This window comes from Lolium rigidum, chromosome 3 (assembly GCF_022539505.1).
Source record: "Lolium rigidum isolate FL_2022 chromosome 3, APGP_CSIRO_Lrig_0.1, whole genome shotgun sequence".
Taxonomy (NCBI): domain Eukaryota; kingdom Viridiplantae; phylum Streptophyta; class Magnoliopsida; order Poales; family Poaceae; genus Lolium; species Lolium rigidum.
In genome coordinates this window covers 200,436,143-200,456,233 of record NC_061510.1, presented here as the reverse complement: position 1 = coordinate 200,456,233, position 20,091 = coordinate 200,436,143, and the positions used below count along the sequence as shown (strand labels likewise).

Below are 20,091 nucleotides of genomic sequence, written 5' to 3'. Positions count from 1 at the left end.
GTGATACAAACTAAGGGTAAGGAGTGAATGACATCTATGCCTCCATTACCTCATTTCGCAGCACAATCGACATACCTAGGTTCAAATTATCCCCTCCTCACACGGTTACGTATTCTTCAAGGAGTTGGTTACCCGAGACCAAGTCTTTGTTTGGGGCTAGTGTGAAGTGTTTGTCGTAAACAAACCTACGATCATTTGTAGGTTATCTTCTTACTAGCTGCTTGATTATAGTTGCTACAACGGCTTGAGGATAAGGAGTGGATGGCAACGGGGGGCATGCGGGTTGGAATGGATTGCCAATGAAATTTGTATCCGAATATAGATGACAATCATTTAAGGCCTTTTTTACTTCTAAGGTATTTATGGGGATGGGAGGGGATTATTTCGTATCCCGGAAAATCCCCACTAGTCCGTTTACTTCTCCGGTTTTGAACCAAATAATCCCGATATATCCCCTCCCAACCCCACATTTTTTGCCTAAATAAAAAACTCTCCATCAAACTAGTGTATTTTCGGAAAAGGGTATTTGGTGAACACCAAATCCCCTCCCATCCCTATATCCACTGGAAAAAAAATACGAGAGAAGTAAACAAGACCTAATGGATATACAGTAGCTAAGATTGAGTCGAGGCAAGACTGTCATCTATATTCGGGCACAAACACGGGTGACTCAATCTTAGCTCCCACATATCGATTAAATGACCGCTATCTGTATCCGGGTACAAGGCCACACCTTTCTTACTTAATATGTTTGTACATGTGAATTTATGGGATGCTTCTGAAGGACATAAATTTGTTGCTTTTTAAAAAAATCTAAAATTTCGACATGTGTTGCATCTAGTGCACTTGCTTGACTCTAACCCTGTCTTTTAACCCGCACGATCTGGAAAGCGACATTCACTAGCCAGTTAGTCGCTAAGTACAACAAAGAGAAGACCTTTGGGCTTTGACACCGGTTTCCACGATAAGCATTAGCTCAGGGCACTGTCAGGATGACGGCATTTCGATAGGCTCTGGCATCAAAATCCAAGTCCAATCGATTGGTATCAAGCTTCTCTCAGAAGGTGTCAATACAGGCAGACAATTAGTTTTAAAACCAAGTTTTGATTAGATATTGGTATTGGTCTCTGTCGAGTGTATTCAGGTGTACGGCGGAAGCGTTCTCCCTTGAATAATTTCGTTCTGGTCTCCATTTCGTTCATGCATGTATATACCCAATCAAATTAACGGATGGATTACTAGTGCGCGTCCGAGATAGGAACTATATATATATACAAATAGAACAAAATAGAAATTTAAGACTTGGCCGTGCAACTTGACTAGGACCTGACAACAAGAGATGGCATGTACGTGGCATATACGCGAACTATTTTAATCCATTATACAGCAAAGCAACTCCATGATTCACAGCGACGAACCGGCGTTTCTTGCATTCTCCCAGATTATTTCGTTCCCTATCAACTCCTCCATGCATTACAGTTTGTTTTCCATAAGAGCTATGTAACATATACTAAAAACCCAAACCCTTATAATACTTTTTTATGGTTTCATCATCGAAAATCTTCCCATTGAGATTCCATATCTTCCCGAAAACCTTGCACCCTAGATTCCCTACCCCCACCTGTAGTGGTTCATACCTAGTTTTTGAAAGCTGAAAGCAAACCGACGCGCGCCCCTTTTCCCCACAAAACCCTTGGCGCGCGCTCTCACTCATGGTCGACGTATCCTCCCGCATGTGATTTTGGCCGGCGCATTTGACTTCGCGCCACCGAAAAGTCGAAGGTCGTCTACTATCCACCGTGCCCATTCCACACCTTTGGACCTCGCTGGTCGCAGATCCTTTCCGGGTGAAACTGATTGAGATAGTGAGCGCCATGGATGCTGCACGGAGTTTCAATTCGATCTTCTCGAAGTTGTAGGTGCCACGATTCGGCTGCGCTAGAGCGGTAGTCGCCGCCCCTTCCAATTATTTGGATTTAAACTATTGATATAGTTCAGATTATCATTGTATTGTGTGATGTTTAGAACATTCATAATCTAGTTTATAATGCTGTCACATCTACATTTAGTTGTACAAAAATCATGTATACGTACTGAAATGCTGAAAAAAATGGATTTACGGTGCGCCGAATAGATTTCGGGATGCAAACCTTCGGTTTCCGTTACACGATTGCGTTTTTAGCGCCACTTATACACGTTTTGAAGACTTGATTTTTTAATGGATCTTTAATCTTTTTTTGCTTGCTGGTCGGTGGCAATGCAACGGCCGGGTTCGCCGGCGCCTTGCGTCGTGCGTATCCCGGCGCGGGGACACGAAGGGCGTGTAGCGATCTGCAGGCGCGGCCGGCCGGCTGGTGGTCGCGATTGGGAGAACGTGGGAGACGCCGATCGAGCCCTGGCCTCCTCTCGCGTCGGCGTCGCAACAACGTGCGCGCCGCGCGCGGGTACGTCGTACGTGGCTCCGGTGCTCGCTAGCTCCCTGCCAAACGCCGTCCGCCGTGCGCGCGGCTGCATCTCGGCCGTCCGCCCGTTGTCGCCGCCAGCCCGACCAATCCTGAATATCATCATCGCGCCGCGCGGATGGCGAGCTGGCATCCCATGTGGCGAGCCTGGCGACCGGCGCCGCGCGCCAGCATGGCACGCACATCGCTTTGTTTGGGCTCGGATACAACCTATCTAGCAGATGATTCACTCCCAAACTGCCAAGAACTGCTTCACAACAATTGAAGAGATCGATGGAGTACCTACCTACTAGGCTGCATCCTCCAAACGGCAGACAGAACACAACTCAGTCAAAAAGCAGCACCATGCATGCATGGTTTGACTATCATTTTTCTTCTTCGACGAACGAATTAGGTTGGAACATCATGATATGCTTTACGGCGGATACAATTAATTAATTAATTAATTAATTAAGACTGGGTTTGGACGGTTCGTGTTGAACATGTGTAATCCAAGTGAACTAGATGGTCCTTGCGCGCTCTGCTGCGCCGACCTCTGATATTAGCGTGTTGTTACGCAAGCGGGTATAAATATGTTCGTTATTATCTTACCTAGGTTTCTGTTTAAACGTAATGCACTGTGGAATTTGTCTTTGGTGAACTTAAATAAGCAACACATAAACATCTAGGAGATTGGTTTTTCTAGATTGGTTGGTTCCTTAAACATGCGTAAACAGTTTTTATCTTCTAATCACAACAGCAAAATGCAGACATCATGTACAAAAGGGTACAAACATCATATACAAAAGGGTACAAACATCATGTACAAAAGGGCACTACAAACTGGACTTGCGGCAGCAGCATCTAGACATTCGTAGCAGCAATGCTAGGTAATTTTTATTTAGTACGTGCCCCATGTATAAGGTGGTAAACTCCAAGCTCTTTACTACGGTTCATCGCTGAAGGTCGCTTCCTTTGTGTCTAGCTACTGGGGTAGCACTAAATCAATTGTTCCATAGGTGTTACTGGGGAGGAAAGGCTTACTTGTTGTAAAATGTTTCGAGGTAGAATCCAGATCTAGATCGTCGTTTGTGGAGTCGTTGGCATGGACCCCTTCCTCTATTTACTCTTGTGTGTACTCGTGTTTGGTGTGGTCATCATGAATCTCTGGATGGCAAATAGAAGCACATACATATACCTTTCACTCACATCATGACATGGCTAGGAGTAGAGGCACTCCCATGGTGTGATGCCATGAAGACCGCAATTTACCGCTATCTCACATCCACCACCTCGGGACGGTAAGCAGATCAGTGGTGACACTTAGCTTCTTAAACCTGTCTCGGATAATTTAGTTAAGAAATTAACTACAAAGAAAACATTAAGCACTATTCCGAGTATGCAATCATTGTTGTATAATCACAAAAATTCAGATCAGAAATACTCAAACAGAGTATGAAGTATAAACCATTCAAGAAAATATCCTTCCATGAAAGCTGAAGCAAGTTCTTGCCTGCATGACTTGGTGTATGTTATAGTTTATCTGCTCAACCAAAAATAGTATGGAGTGAAGACACTTGTTGCTGAGTGTATCTAACATGCAGAAAAAAGATATAGAACCAACTTGAAAAAAAAAAGTTGCCTCCCTCACTATGAACGCTAAGAGCATCTCCAGCCGCGTCCCCCAAAGCGTCCCCAAAAGGGACTTGGGGCGCCGGATAAAAAAACCGTTCCAGCCGCGTCCCCCAAAGCTCATTTTTGTCCGGCGCGCCCCGATACGGTGTCCGGCGCTCCGAGCCCGTCCCCGTCCCACAGGGGACGCACCGGGGACGCCGGACACAACGAAAAGCGAGGCGGGGAGTGGCGGGGCCGACTCGTCAGCGGCACAATAAATTTTTAACCTAACCGTCGCCTACCTCGCGACGGAAGTTATTGGCGGTGCAGTTCCCGCAGCGACGCAGCGACGGTGCAGTTCTCGCAGCGACGCAGCGACGCGTCCCGTCGCGCCTAGCTCTGCGTGCCAGCGTTAATGCGCGCCACCGCTCCTCCGCCTCCCTCCGGCCTATAAAAGGACCGCCTCTCATCGTCCCTCTCACACACAAACCCTAGCGCCTCTCTCCCAAATCCTAGCCGCCACCATCTCAACAAGACTCGACGCTATGTCCGGTAGAGGCGGAGGCCGACCTCGCGGCCGTGGTCGTGGTCGTGGTCGTGGCCGCGGCAGAGCTGAACGCTCGCCGTCGCCTTCCACGCCGCCGGTTTCATCATCGTCGGAGATGGACGTGGAGCCGGACGTGCGGTTCGAGTTCGTCCTCGTCCTCAAGGGCAACCCGCGCGGCATCCAGAGGCTGCCGGACTCCTTCGCCGACTACGTCGCCGGCGACGATCGCCCGCGCACGATGCATCTGCGGGAGGCTACTACCGGTGGATCGTCGACGTGATCTACGACGCGCGCGGCAAGATGTACCTCAACATCGGCTAGCACAGCCTCCAAGCCGGCTTCATCCTCCTGTTCTCCTACTTCGGCGACAGGGACATGAGCGTCAAGGTCTTCGACAAGACGCGGTGCCGCCGGGACTACCAGGGCGACAGCACCGACGAGGAGGACGACTGAGTGTTCTTTCTTCGCAGCGAACACGTGCACGGAGGTTTCTGGATGTTCGCCTCCTCGGTAGAACCAACAAGGGCACCATCCTCCCGCTGGATTTTCCAGTTTAGGTGACTGGATGTGCCCTCGAGTGTTCTTTCTTAGCAGCGAACATAGGAAACCTTCTATGCACGGCCTAGTTAGATTTAGTTTCTTTGCAAAATTTTATATTTGTGTCCACGACAGTTCAAACTATGTATTAGTTTGTGGAAAACCATGTGCCTAACTGTGTTTTCGTGTAAACCACGTTCCAAATTATGTATTAGTTTGTGGAAATTAAAATAAAAAAATCAAAAAAAGTATTTTAAATGTTTGGGGGCGGCGTTTGGAGGACGCGGCTGGGGAGCGACGTCCCCCAAAGGCGGCACGAACAAAACACGTACCCCAAACGTTCAATCCGGCGCGGTTTGGGGGACGCGATTGGAGATGCTCTAAGAGCATCTCCACTCGTCCCCCCGAACAGGCCCCCGGCGAGCGTTTTTTCCATCCGGACGGCGTAATTCGGCCCAGTCGCGCCCCCGGTTCCTCGTTTTCGTCCGGATTTGGGCCTAAATCCATCCGGCGATCCCACGCCATCCCCGGCCCCCCGGGGAGCGCTCGGGGACTCCGGACGAGTGAAAAGCGGGCGTGGCCCCAACTTGTCGGCGACAATGGCCTCCGATCTACGGCAAAACCCTCGTCTTCCCGATCTACGGCAAAACCCTCGTCTTCCCGATCTACGGCAATACCCTCGTCGAACGAAAGCTTTGAACTCTCAAGTGGTGCAACATAGATAGATTATATATATATTTCGAATATAATTCGAATAAACATAGAAATTACATATAAAAACTTTAAAACTAAACTACTTCTTCTTCTTCTTAGAAGGCCCCGCCTCATCGTCGTCGCGGCGACGCTTCCGGCTCGTCACCTCCTCGTCGGAGGAAGTTGAGTCCTCCTCGTCGTCGTCCTCATCGACCTCTTCGTCCTCCTCCTCCTCGCTCCTCCTCCTCGCTCCTGCTCCTCCTCCTCTTCCTCGGCCTCTTCCTCGGCCTCGCTCCACGGCCTCTTCGTCCTCCTCCTCGTCGTCAAACTCGTCCTCGCCGGCCGGCGGGGGAATCGTCGCTGCTGGACGATGCAGCTCGGATCCCACCAATGGCGCCATCCGGGCGGCTTCCCTCGTCGTCGGTGTCCGATGGCCAAGAGATATCGCTCATGGTTGACGGAGGATGGTGACGAGAGAACAGATGAATGGCTCAGCCCGTCGAAAACCGTTTATGTAGGTCTCTCGACGAAAGAAAGCGCCGGTTGCTCTTCCGCGGAGTTCGTGCTCCATTACGGCGGTTCTCGCATCGAGGCCACTTCGACCGTTCCCGACGAGTCGTTTCGGCTCTCCGAGTCCACTTCGCGACGGTTCAATGCGGCGAGGGAACTCCGACGATTGCCCTTCCCGGTGACTCGCACCGTCGCTATGCACGCGGTGGGTGCGCGTCCATGGGCTCGCGGCTGGAAAAATGGGCCTCCCCAGGCCAAAAACTACATCCATCCGGCGCTAAATTTCGCCGGATTTGGGCGTGGGGAGCCCAAACGAGTGGGGATGCTCTAATATACAGGAGCAACAATGTATCGGAACTCCGGAAGGGGTGAAATATGTGATACCCATTGCACATGGTTAAATTCAAATAGATGAAATTTTCTCACGGTCATCTACTTCTATCACTTTATCGCACAGTTCAGGTTCAGAACTTTCTGTGTAACCTTGCACCTCTTTAAGATATACAAGATGTTAGTATTGCTTTAAGAAAATAGATCTTGGCTGACATACTTTTAAGTAAACCATCTGAAATTATACGAACACATGGAAGTGCCACAGATACATAAGGTCATGATCTTCAGACATTCAGTATGGATACATTGTCGCTTATTATGAGTATAAAGCCAAAATAGATTGTTACAATATACTTCAGTACATATATAGTTACTGCTATGTGCATTTCATATGTAACCATCAGAACAAATGGCAAGCTGACTCATAACACAAAACAACATCAATTATAGCTCAAAACATGAAAATCCAAGGACAGATGGAATGCTCAGTTCCACTTATAGGAAGCAAACCATGTAAGTGAAAAAGAAAACAACATTAACCCTGAATATATGGCAGGTACTGAATATGACAGCTTATATTCAGGTCGTCACAGATGGTGGTGAAGGCATTGGACGATTAATTTGTTGTAGCAAATTAGTAAGCCTAGATAAAGACTTTTATTCCTATTGGCCCCTGGTTGTAAAAGTTTCCTCAGGGTGGCACTTCACATGGTTCTACAACAGCTTGATGCCATCTTAACAAAATAATCAAATTATTTGGAGCAATAGTAAAATGAATAGCATGCATATGTTTATATTTATCGGCAGGATATTATTTTTGTAGATTCAGTATTAACCATTTAACTGATCTACAGGTTATTGGAAGTTTTTCCTACATTTTATCAAAGCACGCTTCCTAAATAAGGTTGGTTGGTACATACCGCTTTTAGAACAAATATGAATCAAACGTGTATATGGTTGATATTTACCATTTTAAGAATAAGGCTGGTTAAATCATAAGCCGTCTCTCTTATCATCCACACATGGTAGTCCAGCCGTGCATCGTCGTCATTTCTATCACTTCAAGCCCCGTGGCTCTTCATCTCCTTTCTACTTCACAACATCTTGACAAATAGATGGACCCCATCCTAGAACAAAGCTTGTTACTCTCTCCGATCCGTAATAATGCATTTAAGCAGTGTGGAATGTGGTTTGGTTATTAACTTGGTAAAAGTACTATATTACCCTGAAAATAAAATCTGGTACCATTCTACACAAAAATTGGGCCAACCAGCCCTTCTTTCAGTTGAATTCAGGAAATTATAACTGAACTTGTTTCCTCGCATTGAAACTATGGAAAAAGTCCCATTGTGTCAGGGAAGCAAAATTCAAGTTTCGCTGACAGAGTGTGTTGTTGTTGATTTCTGTATTTACTACTTGTAATGTCTGGATTAATTGTAGGAAACCTAGCGCTTGGAGTTAGTCAGCCTACCCTTTATTTCTTTGCGTTATCAGTGGCGCCGCTCACAATGCATATTGAGGCTCAGGGTAAAGATCTTTATATAGACTCCAAATCCTGCATATTTCAATCTATTTCTAGATAGAACTCCTTGACTTGTTAAACCAACCATAATCACTAACAGTCATCTACTGATCCCAAATGTTAATCAATTAGGTCCTAAACACGCATGCAAGTCGTGCGCTGAGTTTGAATTCGAAGTTGCGGGCTTTACAAATCCATAGAGCCAATCCTACGGGCAACCTGACATTCCACTCTATACTGTTCCGGGTATAATTCCAGCATATATTCATATCAACTGCGTTCCAGTACAGCGGTGCCGGTTTCCTTGCGTATATTTCTTAAGTACAATTCCGCATCAATTGTTCCTTGTTATTTCCACGAATACTTCCTCATAGAGGTTTTGATTCCGGGAGTATAACAATGTAGCGAACATAAAAAATACTGAAAGGCGCAAATTCCTACATTAATCACTAACCAAGACTTAGGGCACTTTATATCGCAGATTCGATGTCTTACTGCAGGTGGGCTAGATGCTGAATTGTTAAATAAGGGGAAATTCCATTAAAAATGGTGATGCCGCTGATATATAATCAAAACATCATAAAGAAACATGAAACCCTTTATATTCATCTACAGAAAAGCCATCAGTAAAGCAAAAAACTGGCTTCAGAGATATGCTTGAAGCAGACTGACAACAAATTACTTGGATAGTGAACAACATATTTGATTAACTGCTCCTAAGTTGACTACCAATGGGGTAACGGCATATTAAATATGAATATTACCTGCTGTTTTGAAGGACAGACCATGTGACAACTGGAGACTACAATGTTTGAGGACAACGTAGTTTGAAACTGCAATGTAAAAACACACACCAAAGTGTGTCTTATTCTGCATTAGAAGAGAATGTTTGAGATTATGCAAAGAGTACAACCAGAAAAGAAAATCAAAATCTCACTGGGAAGAACAAAAGAGAACAGTGCCAAGAATTTGGCATACTCAGTTAACTTAAGAAATGCAGAACCTTCAACATATATTCGCATGGAATCCCTTTATGTGTATTTCATAGAGCCTGCAAGAGTACCAACACATATATCTGCATGAAATCCACACGTAATTTGCCGACAATCCAAAATAACCACACCATAAATAATTATCTTGAAAATGAAAAGGAAATCCACCGGTGACTGCTACAGAAAGAAGCAGACAAAACTGCGGCTACATTGAACAGGGCATCCTTTGATCTAATGCTAAATAAACATATTGTAGCTTAGCAATACTATGACACATGGAGAGTGTTTATCAACGGGAAAATAAATGAAGATAAGAAGGGTACAGTAGATAAGGTCACTTGATTAAAACATTCATCTAATTAATTAAAAGATAAATAGAATAGATGGTTTCACATTTACAGATAGTAGATTAAAACTCACATCTTGGTGTAAGCTGTTGTACTAATTAAAAAGGGCTAATATTTCCCTAATTAATGATAGTTAGTAAGTTCTCATAGGATAATGGATAATGAACACCACAAGTTACCTCAGCTCCACTCGTCATTTTTGTCCGCTGCCGCCCGTACAGGGCCATTGATGTTGCTTCTCGATGCTCCCGATGGCTCTGCCTTACAGAAAAATTCGAGAGCCTATTCAACATGGAAGATGTGGCCGTCGGACGGTGGTCGCAGTAGACCCTGGTAACAGACATAAAGACTTGAGATATGAATATATAGGATCCATCTATCAAATCATACAAACTGTAAACAACTTCGTGAGAACAGAGCAATCTGCCTAGATTTCATCTAATTGCATAGCAAATAAGTTTTACACAAGCGCCAGATGGGTCATCGACGATTCAGAGCGCGAGTTTTCCGACGAGGAACTTCCGACACGGCCGCCGCTGATGCACCACTTCCAGCGCCCCGGGAACAGGCCGTGCGCCCGTGCCTCCCGTCTCCGATGCCCTCCTATGAGGACCCGGATCACTTCGTTCCGCTGGGCTAGGACCCCGTGACGGAGTTCCTCCAACCGCCGGTTGCGGTTCCTGCGGATGCGCCCCCGACGGCGCTCCCCGACCTCAACCTCCATGTGTCGGAGGTGAAGGAGGAGAAGAGGACACGGCGCCGCCGCTCGCCCTCGCCTGAAGCCCGGGTGCTCCCCCGCCGCTTCGCGTCGGCCATGGCGGTCCGCCCCGCCGGAATCCGTGTCGGGACATGGTGGCCTGAGAGGCTATCGGCCTCACCGGCCTCGCCGCCGAGGTCCGCCTCAACGAGGCAGCCCCCCACCTTCCCTCCTCCTCCGCGTAGGGACCAAGCCGCTGTTGAGTTGCCGGCCGCCGGCCGCGGGCGCCGGCTTGATGCAGGGCAGCGGCATCGTGAGGATCAGGGCAGGAGGCCGACAGGATTATCCCAGGTCGCGCCTTCCCAATTCCCTTTGACTTCATGGTCCGAGCTGTGCGCCAAATAGTACACACGTATACAGAGGAACCGACCATCTAGCTGTAGGCCCAACGATAGCGACAACCTAATTCACCTCGGGCGCAGGGAACCCTGGGAGCTTAGTGCTCTTCTAAGATTATCCGCGTTATCCCCTCTTTCCCCCCTTTCCAGCTAGCTAGCTGCTCCTACTCCATGAGAAGCGCCCGTGCAGTTTGCATACCTCTATTCAAGCTCGAACAACCCACATCTGCAACTACACCATTAACTATACAGTAGACCGTAATGTTTGTCAAGTACTATATCCTTCTTTGCCCCAACTGTTCAACGTGATGGAACTGTCTGGAACGAACGGACCGACCGGCCGTCGGATGGACGGCATCCCATGCGAATCCAATCATTCATCGCTGCATCGTCGTCCTCGACCCAGCGAGCTGTGTCCACCGCGAGGATCGCAGTCGTCTTACACTTTTTGCCCTAAACCATTGCCGATATTCTATAATTTACCACCCATTACTTATGACTTCTATAATTTGCCACACATTACTTAGACTTTTACTATTTGCCACACATTAGACTGTTTCTTTTATAATTTGCCCTATATCTCCTTTTACATAGCTATTCGTTTTCTTTAACTCTAAAATACTTATGAAATACAATACAAACCGAATAGTTGGTTGATCCCAAATTGCTGGGATCCCCAAATCGATCGTTCCCTGCAGCGAACCAGAAACAGAGGAGCGGCAGCTCCGCCGCCCACCAGCCACCGGCCACCACTCACGGTGCGCCCACCACGAACGGCGGAGAAGGTGCAGAGATGCGTTCCACCGGTGCTGCCGACCGGACCAATCAAGATACCATCTCTTGGCGCTAGCCTAACCAGCAGGCTTTACTACACAGGACTTTCAGAATCTGCTTTTGATGCGACATACGTAAGTATCATCACTGAGAAACACTCGAACAAAAAGGAATTACTAAGGTGAAGTTGATCTGGTTCTAGTGGGAGAAAGGAAGAGGCGAATGAAGAAACCGCACGATCTGGTTTTCACGGACAATCGATGGTGCGACCTGCTCCTGCACGGCGACCATGGCGGCACCAGTACCAGCGGCGGCCGCTGCGCCACCTGATCCTCACCTCTCTCTCCAAGGCATCCAGACCGGATGACCAGGCGGCGGCCGTAGCGCCTCTCCATACACTCATGAAGATGTACGGTTCCCTGTTCACACGACCTTCCCTGCAGCGCTGGCACCGGGCCTGGGATTGGATGTGATGCCCTCACCGACAGCAGTTGGGTGCAGGCCGATAGCATATCGACGACTCTTCGTGGCAGCAGCGTCACTCTCTGCGATAAGACTGCTCGCGGCCATGGCGTCCGTTGCATGTGCACCGTAAACAATACTATTCTAGAGGCGCAGGCAACAAGGTCCAGGGCAAACGGGGTATAATATATCGTATTTATAAGTATTTGTGAGTTTAAAAAAATAATATATCTGAAAAATAAGATATAGGGTAAATTATAAAGAAATTAATGTAATATGTGGCAAATAGTAAAATGCTAAGTAATGTGTGGCAAATTATAAAGGTTCAAAGTAATATGTGGCAAATTATAAAATATCTCTCCGATATATACTATCACCTTGCGCATGCAGCTGCGCTCTTTCTTCCTTTTTGTGTTGAAAATCGCCTCTATCATTTGCTTGAATCACGGGAAGAATCGTCTATGCTACTATTTTTTTTATGAGGATATCTTCTACCCAACTTGGATGGATGAGGGAGTGGGGTTGGAACTGGGGGAGACAGGCCGGAAGAAGCTAGGTGGGCTACCTGCCCAGTTAGGCCGCGTAAGAGAATGCAGCCCACGTGAGGTCGCGGGGCTGGCGCTGGGCACGGGCGCACGGCGGAGGGCAGCACACACGACGATTAGTCGCCAATAGAAGAGGCCTCCGACCGCTTTATAAGCCCGCTCGTTGCAATTGTTATTGTCCCTTCGGGGACATCCGATAAAATTGGAACGATACAGAGAAGATTAGCATGACCCCTGCGCAAGGATGACACGCACAAATTGAGAAATGGTCCAAAATTTTTCAATATTTTGCACGCCGGTCCATTCGTCTCGCAGATATGCCCCTCGACCTTTCCTTTCACGCCCTTCATCTTTCGAGATTTTGTGCAACTCGTCCTAATTTGTACACAATTTCAAAAGCTGGTCCTCTTTTCCCTCACACAAGCGTGCCCTCCATTGTTCATTGACGTCCTTAATGTTTTCTTGTGGCTGCACGAAGTGTTCTTTTCTCCAACATATGCCGCTGGAACCTTCCTTCCATGCCCTCCTGGACAGTTACTATATCTTTTTTTTTTTGCCAAATAGAGCCCAAGAAACTCCGCTGAAGTAGAAAAAACTATACACCATTCGTCCCAGCGTGCACATGAAGCTCCTGCGCAAGTTCGTTTGTCCGGAAGAAACAACAAAATTGGTTACTCCATTACTCCGAGCAAGTTCTTTTTTCAATGAAGGGAAAAATCGATGTTACTAGTAACAGATTGCTGACAAGTTGCAGAATTTTATAGCAAGGAAGAAAGGAGACGCTTCAGAGTTTTGACTACAATATTCGCTTGCCCGGTTTTAAAACAAAACAACAGTATCTGGTTGCCCCAAGTCTGCAGCAAATAAAATTCAGTAGAGAGGTCAAAGGTACCATGTCTTGACAGCTCATGATCAATTAGCAAGGGAAAATATAATGGGAGAACGACCCTTCATCAGCAATACAATCTTTGTGACAAAGTATCTTAGACTGTACCCAACATGGCCAGCAGTACAGAGCTCAGTAATATCCAAGAACATACATATTCTGCAAATTACAGATTACATGACCGCATTTTCCAGTTTCATATTCTGCATTCCCTCCAGAGACTCTCTTATTGCATGCAGTTCCTTTATGATAACGTGTGTTGGCATTCTGCTCGATGGCACTTCCAGGGAGCAAGACAGTCCAAGTCGAAGTAGCAAAACGAGGGAATCGATCCTTGTCTTGCATGAACGAGGATCCGCAGAAATCCTATTCTCAAGGTTCAACTGAAGCCGAGAGTAAACAACTTCCATCGTTCTTTCACACAGACCAAGCTCAACGTACTCACGGAGACTCAGTCCTTCTCTGAATTTGCTATTGATGGGTCTCTTCCCGGTGACCGTTTCCAGCACGAGAATTCCATAGCTGTAGATATCACCATACGTCGATACCGTGTTTCCAGCACCATACTCTGTTGTATTGAAGAATACAAAATATTAGAGTACTTATCATGTTTAAATTTCTAAATTTAAAATCGGGTATAAACGAGTTTGGGCAACTCTATATACAAAAGAACACCATAATATGTGAACCATCAACAATCTTCTTAAGCAACATATGTATTAGATAGATAAAATAAATAAAGGAGCAACAAAGGTGGGCAAGTCAAAAATGATTAGGCTAACCTGGAGCAGCATAACCAATCGTCCCTCCAAGTCCCATAGAGCTAGTTGACTGTTGCAGAACTGAACTTTCTTCAGCAAGAATCCTAGCGAGTCCAAAATCTCCAACATGTGCTACCATATCAGCATCTAAGAGCACATTACTTGGTTTAACATCATAATGTACAATAGGTGCATGGCCATGGCAATGAAGATAGTCCAACGCATAAGCCACATCAAGTAGTATGGTCACTCTTTGATGCAGATTCAAGTGCTTCTGCTCTGCTTCGTCAGTTGTGTCACGATGTAGCCAACCTTCTAGACTACCATTAGGCATGAAGTCATACACGATTGCTCTAAAGTCATTCCCGCTGAAATCAATGCTTGAGCAAACTGTAACTATCTTGACAAGATTCCGATGCCGTGCATATCGGAGAGCTTCACATTAAGCTGTGAAACTCTTGAGTGTCTTAGGAGTTTGATGTTTTAATACCTTCACAGCAACATAATTTGTACTTTCATCGGCTTGAACATTTAAATCTCCTTTGTACACAGACCCAAATGATCCAGAACCCAAAAAATTGCTTGTCGAGAAACCATCTGTTACCTTTTACCAACTGAGAATAAGAGATCCGTGGGTGCCCTTGCATGTATGTTGTTGAAGGGATCTTTGCTTTGGTTTTCTTGTGCGAAGTACGAAACTTGTAGACTAAGGCAAGGACACCTAGTGTTGCCATGACAGAAATAAGCATAGGTACAACTAGAAATGTATGCCTTTTCTTTGTTGATTGCAAAGAGCAAGAAGACAAATGTAGATCAGGTATACCACCACAGAGATTTTCATTGCCTAAGATTGATATTTCTGTAGAATTTGTGAAAATTCCTACATTTGGCACTTCTCCAGCAAAATTATTGAATGAAAGGTTTAGATAATATAGTGTGGTAAGGTCACCTAAGGACCTGGGTATCTGTCCAGACAAATTGTTGCTTGAGAGGTCCAGAGTTTCTAGACCTTTTAATTGACTTAGGACTGATGGGATGGTACCACTCAAGCTGTTATTTTGGAGATAGAGGTGCTGAAGAACTTGACATTCACCAAGGGTAGCAGGAATGTCACCTGAAAATTTGTTCGATTCAGCATGGAATGACACTAAATTTTTCAGATTTCCTATTTCCTGTGGTAGTGATCCCTCTAAGTTATTATGGGACAGATTAAGAACTCTTGATAGTGTTGAGATGCTCAATAATCCACTAGGTATTGGTCCTCTAAATTTATTACCGAGAAAGATCCAGTAACAGCAACTTTGTCAGGTTTCCAAGTGTGCTTGGTAACCTACCACTGAAGGCATTCATGCCGAGCCATAGATAATTTAGTGCAGTTAGATTTCCTATTGTCCACGGAATTGGCCCACTTATTTTATTTTCATGTACAACAAGTCTTCCCAATTTTGTAAGCCGGGTCAAGGAAGGGGGGGAGAGTTCCAGTGAAAGAGTTTGTAGTTAGAATGAGACCGAGTAAGTTAATGAGATTGCCTATGTCTCTAGGAATGCTACCCGATATTTTATTGTTTTCAAGAACGACATGCATTAAGGATGTGGAAAGATTTGAGAATGAATCGGGGAGAACTCCTTCAAGTTTATTTTCACCCAATCCCAGATTTTGTAGCCGGGAGCAATTAGTTAACGTGGTTATGAATTCCCAATCTTTGGGATCTTTAGCTTGAAACAGATTTCCTGATATCTGTAGCCAGTTGAGGTTTCTTAAGCTTCCAACCTCTGGAGGAATAATGCCAGTGAAAAAATTATAGTTGAGTTGAAATACTGACATATCGGAAGCATTGGCTATTGAAGCTGGGATATGGCCATGAAACTGGTTAGTGTCCATGTATATCTTCTCGAGGTGGGAAAGTGAATTGAATGCATTTGGAGGTATTGTTCCACTTAGCATATTCTGCTTCACAGAAAACAATGTGAGGGAGGAAATGTTCCAAATAGAAGTGGGGATCACTCCGCTCAGATTGTTGACTCCTAAGTTCAGCCAACATAAACTGGACACGAGTCCAAAAGAGGAAGGGATGGTGCCTGATAGCTTGTTGTCCATGAGAGACAGATGCCAGAGTTTGGAGATGTTGCCCAAACCAGACGGTATCTCACCAGATATTCTGTTCTGGCTCAAATCCAAGAATTCAATCGATGTCAAGATTGCTAGCCATCCAAGCTTTCCTGACAAGTGAAAGAACATTGTTTGGGATCACTGAATTTCACAAGATTTTCTATGCAGTTTGTTCAGCTAGGATCTCACCTTGTAGCTGGTTACTGCTAAGGTCAAGCGTCATGAGACCGGTGCATCTTCGCAGTGTTACAGGAATGCTTCCCTGCAGATAATTCTCACTCAGGTTCAGAAGCTGAAGTCTCACAAGACGACCAAGCTCAGGAGGCGTTCCATGAGACCAGTGAGCCTTCTGACAGCATGGACTTGAAGGACAGCAGAGCAAGCTCGTCGGCTGTGGTCCTATTGGTGACGATCATCCCATTCGGAAAGGGAAATGGTAGTGCATGGGAACAGAGGCTGTGGTCCTGTTGGCGGGCTGCTGAAGACTGCACGCTTGCACGTCTGTCGAGGTTGCCGGGAGCTAGCCGCTGCGCCGACGGCGTTCCTTGGATTTGGGTTGAGGCCGGAGCAGCAATGCTCCCAGCTGAGCCGTGGTGGGCTCGCGGGATTCAGGTGGTACGCGTCTTGGCGGCAGCTGGCAGGCTCTTGGTAATTTCGACGATGCACAAGCACTGCGACTTTCATCGGCAAGGGTTCTGTCTTGCAGAGGAGCTCACTCTGCAGTGTCCTGGAGGAGCACTCGACGGATTTCGGCCTTTTTGTCGTAGTCTAGTTTGAGTGTCGGGTGTGTACTGTGGGTGTTCGGCCTTTTCTTAGGCTTGTAATGTAAACTTCTTTTTCTATCAATGAATCGAAACGCAAAGCTTTTTGCGTTTTCGCGAAAAAGGAGAAGACGGGCAGTTTTAGTGCTCCGTTCATGTAGGGGACAGGAAAGGTGCGGGTCAGCATATGTTCAAGTGTAGGTTGAGAGATGCTTCACTGCGGAAACAGCACAATATATAAGTAGACATACATGGTAGCATACTACCTCCTGTGAGTAGTCACAGTTGGTACTTGTTCGCCGTGCTATGCGCTCTGCGGAACAAGGATGAGACCGCTGTCATTGTACATGGTCAAAATGATGGCTGAATGAGACACACTAACTTCTTCGTTCTGCTGTCCCCATGAAAACAAAATTCAGAGGCTGTTGCTTGATTAGCTCCATGCACCTACTCTCTCTATCATAGGCTCTTTTGCCACTCATGATTGGAGTAGTACTTATTTTCTCACTCTGATTTAGATAATCGATCATAGTTCTGACAAAGAAACATTTCTAGGTATTTGTTTCATGTTCAAAGATCCTCAGTAACATTTCTAGGTATTTGTTCCATGTTTAAAGATTTAGACCTCCTCAGTAACAAATCATACCATGGATCAAATTGGTCTACCTCATTCTTATAAGTATGACAAAGGTAATGTTTTTACACGCTGGCTTGAAGCAAACGTTGAGTTACACAACTTTCCGACAGTAGCTCAAGCTATTGGTCATTCGATGAAATGCTTTGAGCATGAAACACTGAGACTCAATATGCAATCCTATACCAGCGCTTCAATCTTATTAATTAAGCACAGTTGGAAATGTAAGCTCGACATTCAGTTCAATACTCTAGAACAAAAGAAAACTAGCAGTCAGATTTCTGTGATGCAACCATGAACTATATTGTAAGCTATTCGACTTACCTTTTGGCACTCAACTTACGATGTTGTGGCGAACGATCATTCAGCCACGAATGCATCCTCGAATTACAAGGATAAAAACAATTTTGGCAGTGAAGCAGTTCACAACGACGCACTGAGAGCACCAAAGCACTTGGCTTACCTTACCCTGCGCCAGTTTATTATCCTTCCGGAAGACATTGGCCCCGCCGACCGCGTCAGGCAGACGCCAGACGGCGCCGCCGGATCCGGCTGTTACCAACGTTCTGGTATCCGGCTGTCTCCATCGCCGCCAAGCAGACGCCTCTGATCTCGTTGGGTGCCAGTGCGCCACCGATACAGATCCCAGGCCATACCCGTCGCGGCACCGCCTTGTCCTTCCTTTCCTCGGTGGGCCCGCATCGCCTTACTGCTCCCCACCTCCGCCGAGTTGTTGCCGGAAAGCGTCGAAACCCCCGCCCGCTTTCCGAGCCGCATGAGAGTATGAGAGGAGGAATGAGGTCGAAGCAAGAAGCCAAGAAGCTGGTACTTTTTTGACAGAAGGAGTGATTTTGGGTTCCCATATTTCAGCGATATCTTCTTTGGCAACCTATCCAGTGATGATAACCAGGATTTTTTTTTTCTTTTTGAGGAAATAACCAGGATTTGTTAGCATCAGCCAATCCTAATCAAGTTGCTCTGTTCTTCTTCACTTACTAGTTCAGCTTCATCACGTCAGAGCATCTCCAGTCTCCCCCGACAACGTCTTCGGCAGTCTTTTTTTCCATCCGGATGGTGTTATTCGGTCCAACCGTGCCCCCCGGCTCCTCGTTTTTCCCCGGATTTGGCATTTCATCCATCCGGAGAGTCCAGGACATCACCGGCTTCCCGAGGCCCGGTCGGGGACTCCGAACGAAACAAAAGCGCGCGAAACGTTGAGCGGGCCTGCATTGTCGGCAATAGAAATGGTATCTCCCTTCATTAATTTTGTTTTTCCTCCAAAATGCGCCGCATAGAACCATTTTTCCCGCCGAATTTCGGAGGAGCTACCGCCATTCTCCCCCACAGTTGCAGCTCCTCCTCTTCCCTTCCACCACCATGGCGCCGAAGAAGCTCGCCGCCGATGACGCGCCGAAGGCGAGGAAAGCCGCGGGCGCCAAAACAGAGGCCGTCGGGCTTGACAAACGTGCAATGGGCGGCGGATGTGGAGCGGCGGCGGAACGAAACTCGCGGCAGGGCGGAGAGGGAGAAGAAGTTTAACGCAAAGAGGTGGCAGCGGCGGCGGACGAACAAGCGAGGTTGATCTCCATTAACTTCTCCCAGCCGCGCGGCGGCCAATTCCCCGGGCCATGGCCGACCCAAGGTATGATCGGATCTCCTTCCACCTTCTCGCCGGCGTTGCCGACCACGGCCATGTTCCAGGACACCTACGCCGCCGTCATGGCGGGGTTTACGCTGTCAACGCCGGCGTACGACGGTGCGATGTACGAGAGCATCCAGCCGACAGGTTGCAGGTGTCCTCCGACAAGTTGAAAGAGCAAAGTCTAAACCCCGTGTTTTGTGTGTTTGATGACAACACTTGAATAATCCCACCGTGTGCAAAGAGTATTTTTGATTGATGTGCAAGTGCACGGTGACCTCGCTGGACACGTCAAGATCGGAGGACTGAAGCGTAGCTTATAGATCGGAGGACACGATTGGAGAGGAAAAGAGGAGAAAATAGTTTTTGCCAGACCCCTACTGGTACCACCCAACGGTACCGCTCTGGAGATTTGCACTGAGAATGTCCCACAGAACAAGTTACGGTACCTTTGCGGTACCTCGAGCGGTAGTACCGCCTTGGTACCGCTCAAGTACCGTAACATAAGTTACGGCAGTACCGCTCCAGTACCGCTTCGGTACCGCTTGGGATCTAGTAAGCTCTGGAGGCTATTGCGGTACCTCAAGCGGTACCGCGAGCGGTAGTACCGCTATGTGTCAACGTGGATAAGTTCTGTGGGATTTCGAATCCAGAGCGATAGTACCGCTTAGGCAAAAACTGCAGATAACGGTTGGATTTCGGGGGGCCTATTTAAAGGGCCCTTCTTCCCCAACTTGTTTTTATCTCTCCCCTCTCTCTCTCTCTCTCTCTCTCTCTCTCTCTCTCTCTCTCTCCTCCATTGTTGCTGAGCTTAAACCTTGAGGATCTCCCCAACCATCCAACCAATCTTTCCCAAATTTGGAGGAGTGGTGGAGGAGGCCCCGATCT

At 46.9% G+C, this 20,091-nt stretch overlaps 1 protein-coding gene, 1 long non-coding RNA gene and 1 other non-coding gene across 4 annotated transcripts; 1 reads left to right on the top strand and 2 right to left on the bottom strand.

Moving 5' to 3' along the window:
* Window positions 1-6,899: 6,899 nt before the first annotated feature.
* On the bottom strand, window positions 6,900-10,341 carry LOC124702891. Its single transcript, XR_007002774.1, has 2 exons — window positions 9,716-10,341; window positions 6,900-9,248 (listed from the first exon to the last, which is right to left on the bottom strand). It is a non-coding gene; the product is annotated as an uncharacterized LOC124702891 (long non-coding RNA).
* A 2,248-nt stretch (window positions 10,342-12,589) lies between these two features.
* LOC124704803 lies at window positions 12,590-12,692 on the top strand. Its single transcript, XR_007003686.1, has one exon. It is a non-coding gene; the product is annotated as a U6 spliceosomal RNA (small nuclear RNA).
* Window positions 12,693-13,310: 618 nt separating this feature from the next.
* Window positions 13,311-18,420, bottom strand: LOC124702890 (receptor kinase-like protein Xa21). 2 transcript variants are annotated; one of them, XM_047235061.1, is made up of 3 exons: window positions 18,028-18,420; window positions 14,081-14,780; window positions 13,311-13,866 (listed from the first exon to the last, which is right to left on the bottom strand). In XM_047235061.1, the coding sequence occupies exons 2-3, from the start codon at window positions 14,391-14,393 to the stop codon at window positions 13,472-13,474; spliced, it is 708 nt and encodes a 235-aa protein (XP_047091017.1). In that variant the 5' UTR covers window positions 14,394-14,780; window positions 18,028-18,420; the 3' UTR covers window positions 13,311-13,471. The 2 variants fall into 2 exon arrangements, with proteins under 2 accessions (XP_047091017.1, XP_047091018.1); XM_047235062.1 differs by lacking the exon at window positions 18,028-18,420 and having other exon boundaries at window positions 14,081-14,549; window positions 14,664-15,327.
* Between the last annotated feature and the right edge of the window lie 1,671 nt (window positions 18,421-20,091).

Bases quoted from the DNA above. Each gene is read 5' to 3' on its own strand.
- LOC124702890 (XM_047235061.1), bottom strand. From the start codon at position 14,393: ATGCCTAATGGTAGTCTAGAAGGTTGGCTACATCGTGACACAACTGAC. The intron at 13,867-14,080 runs GTTAGCCTAATC...TCAATACAACAG, and splicing joins GATTGGTTATGCTGCTCCAG to AGTATGGTGCTGGAAACACG.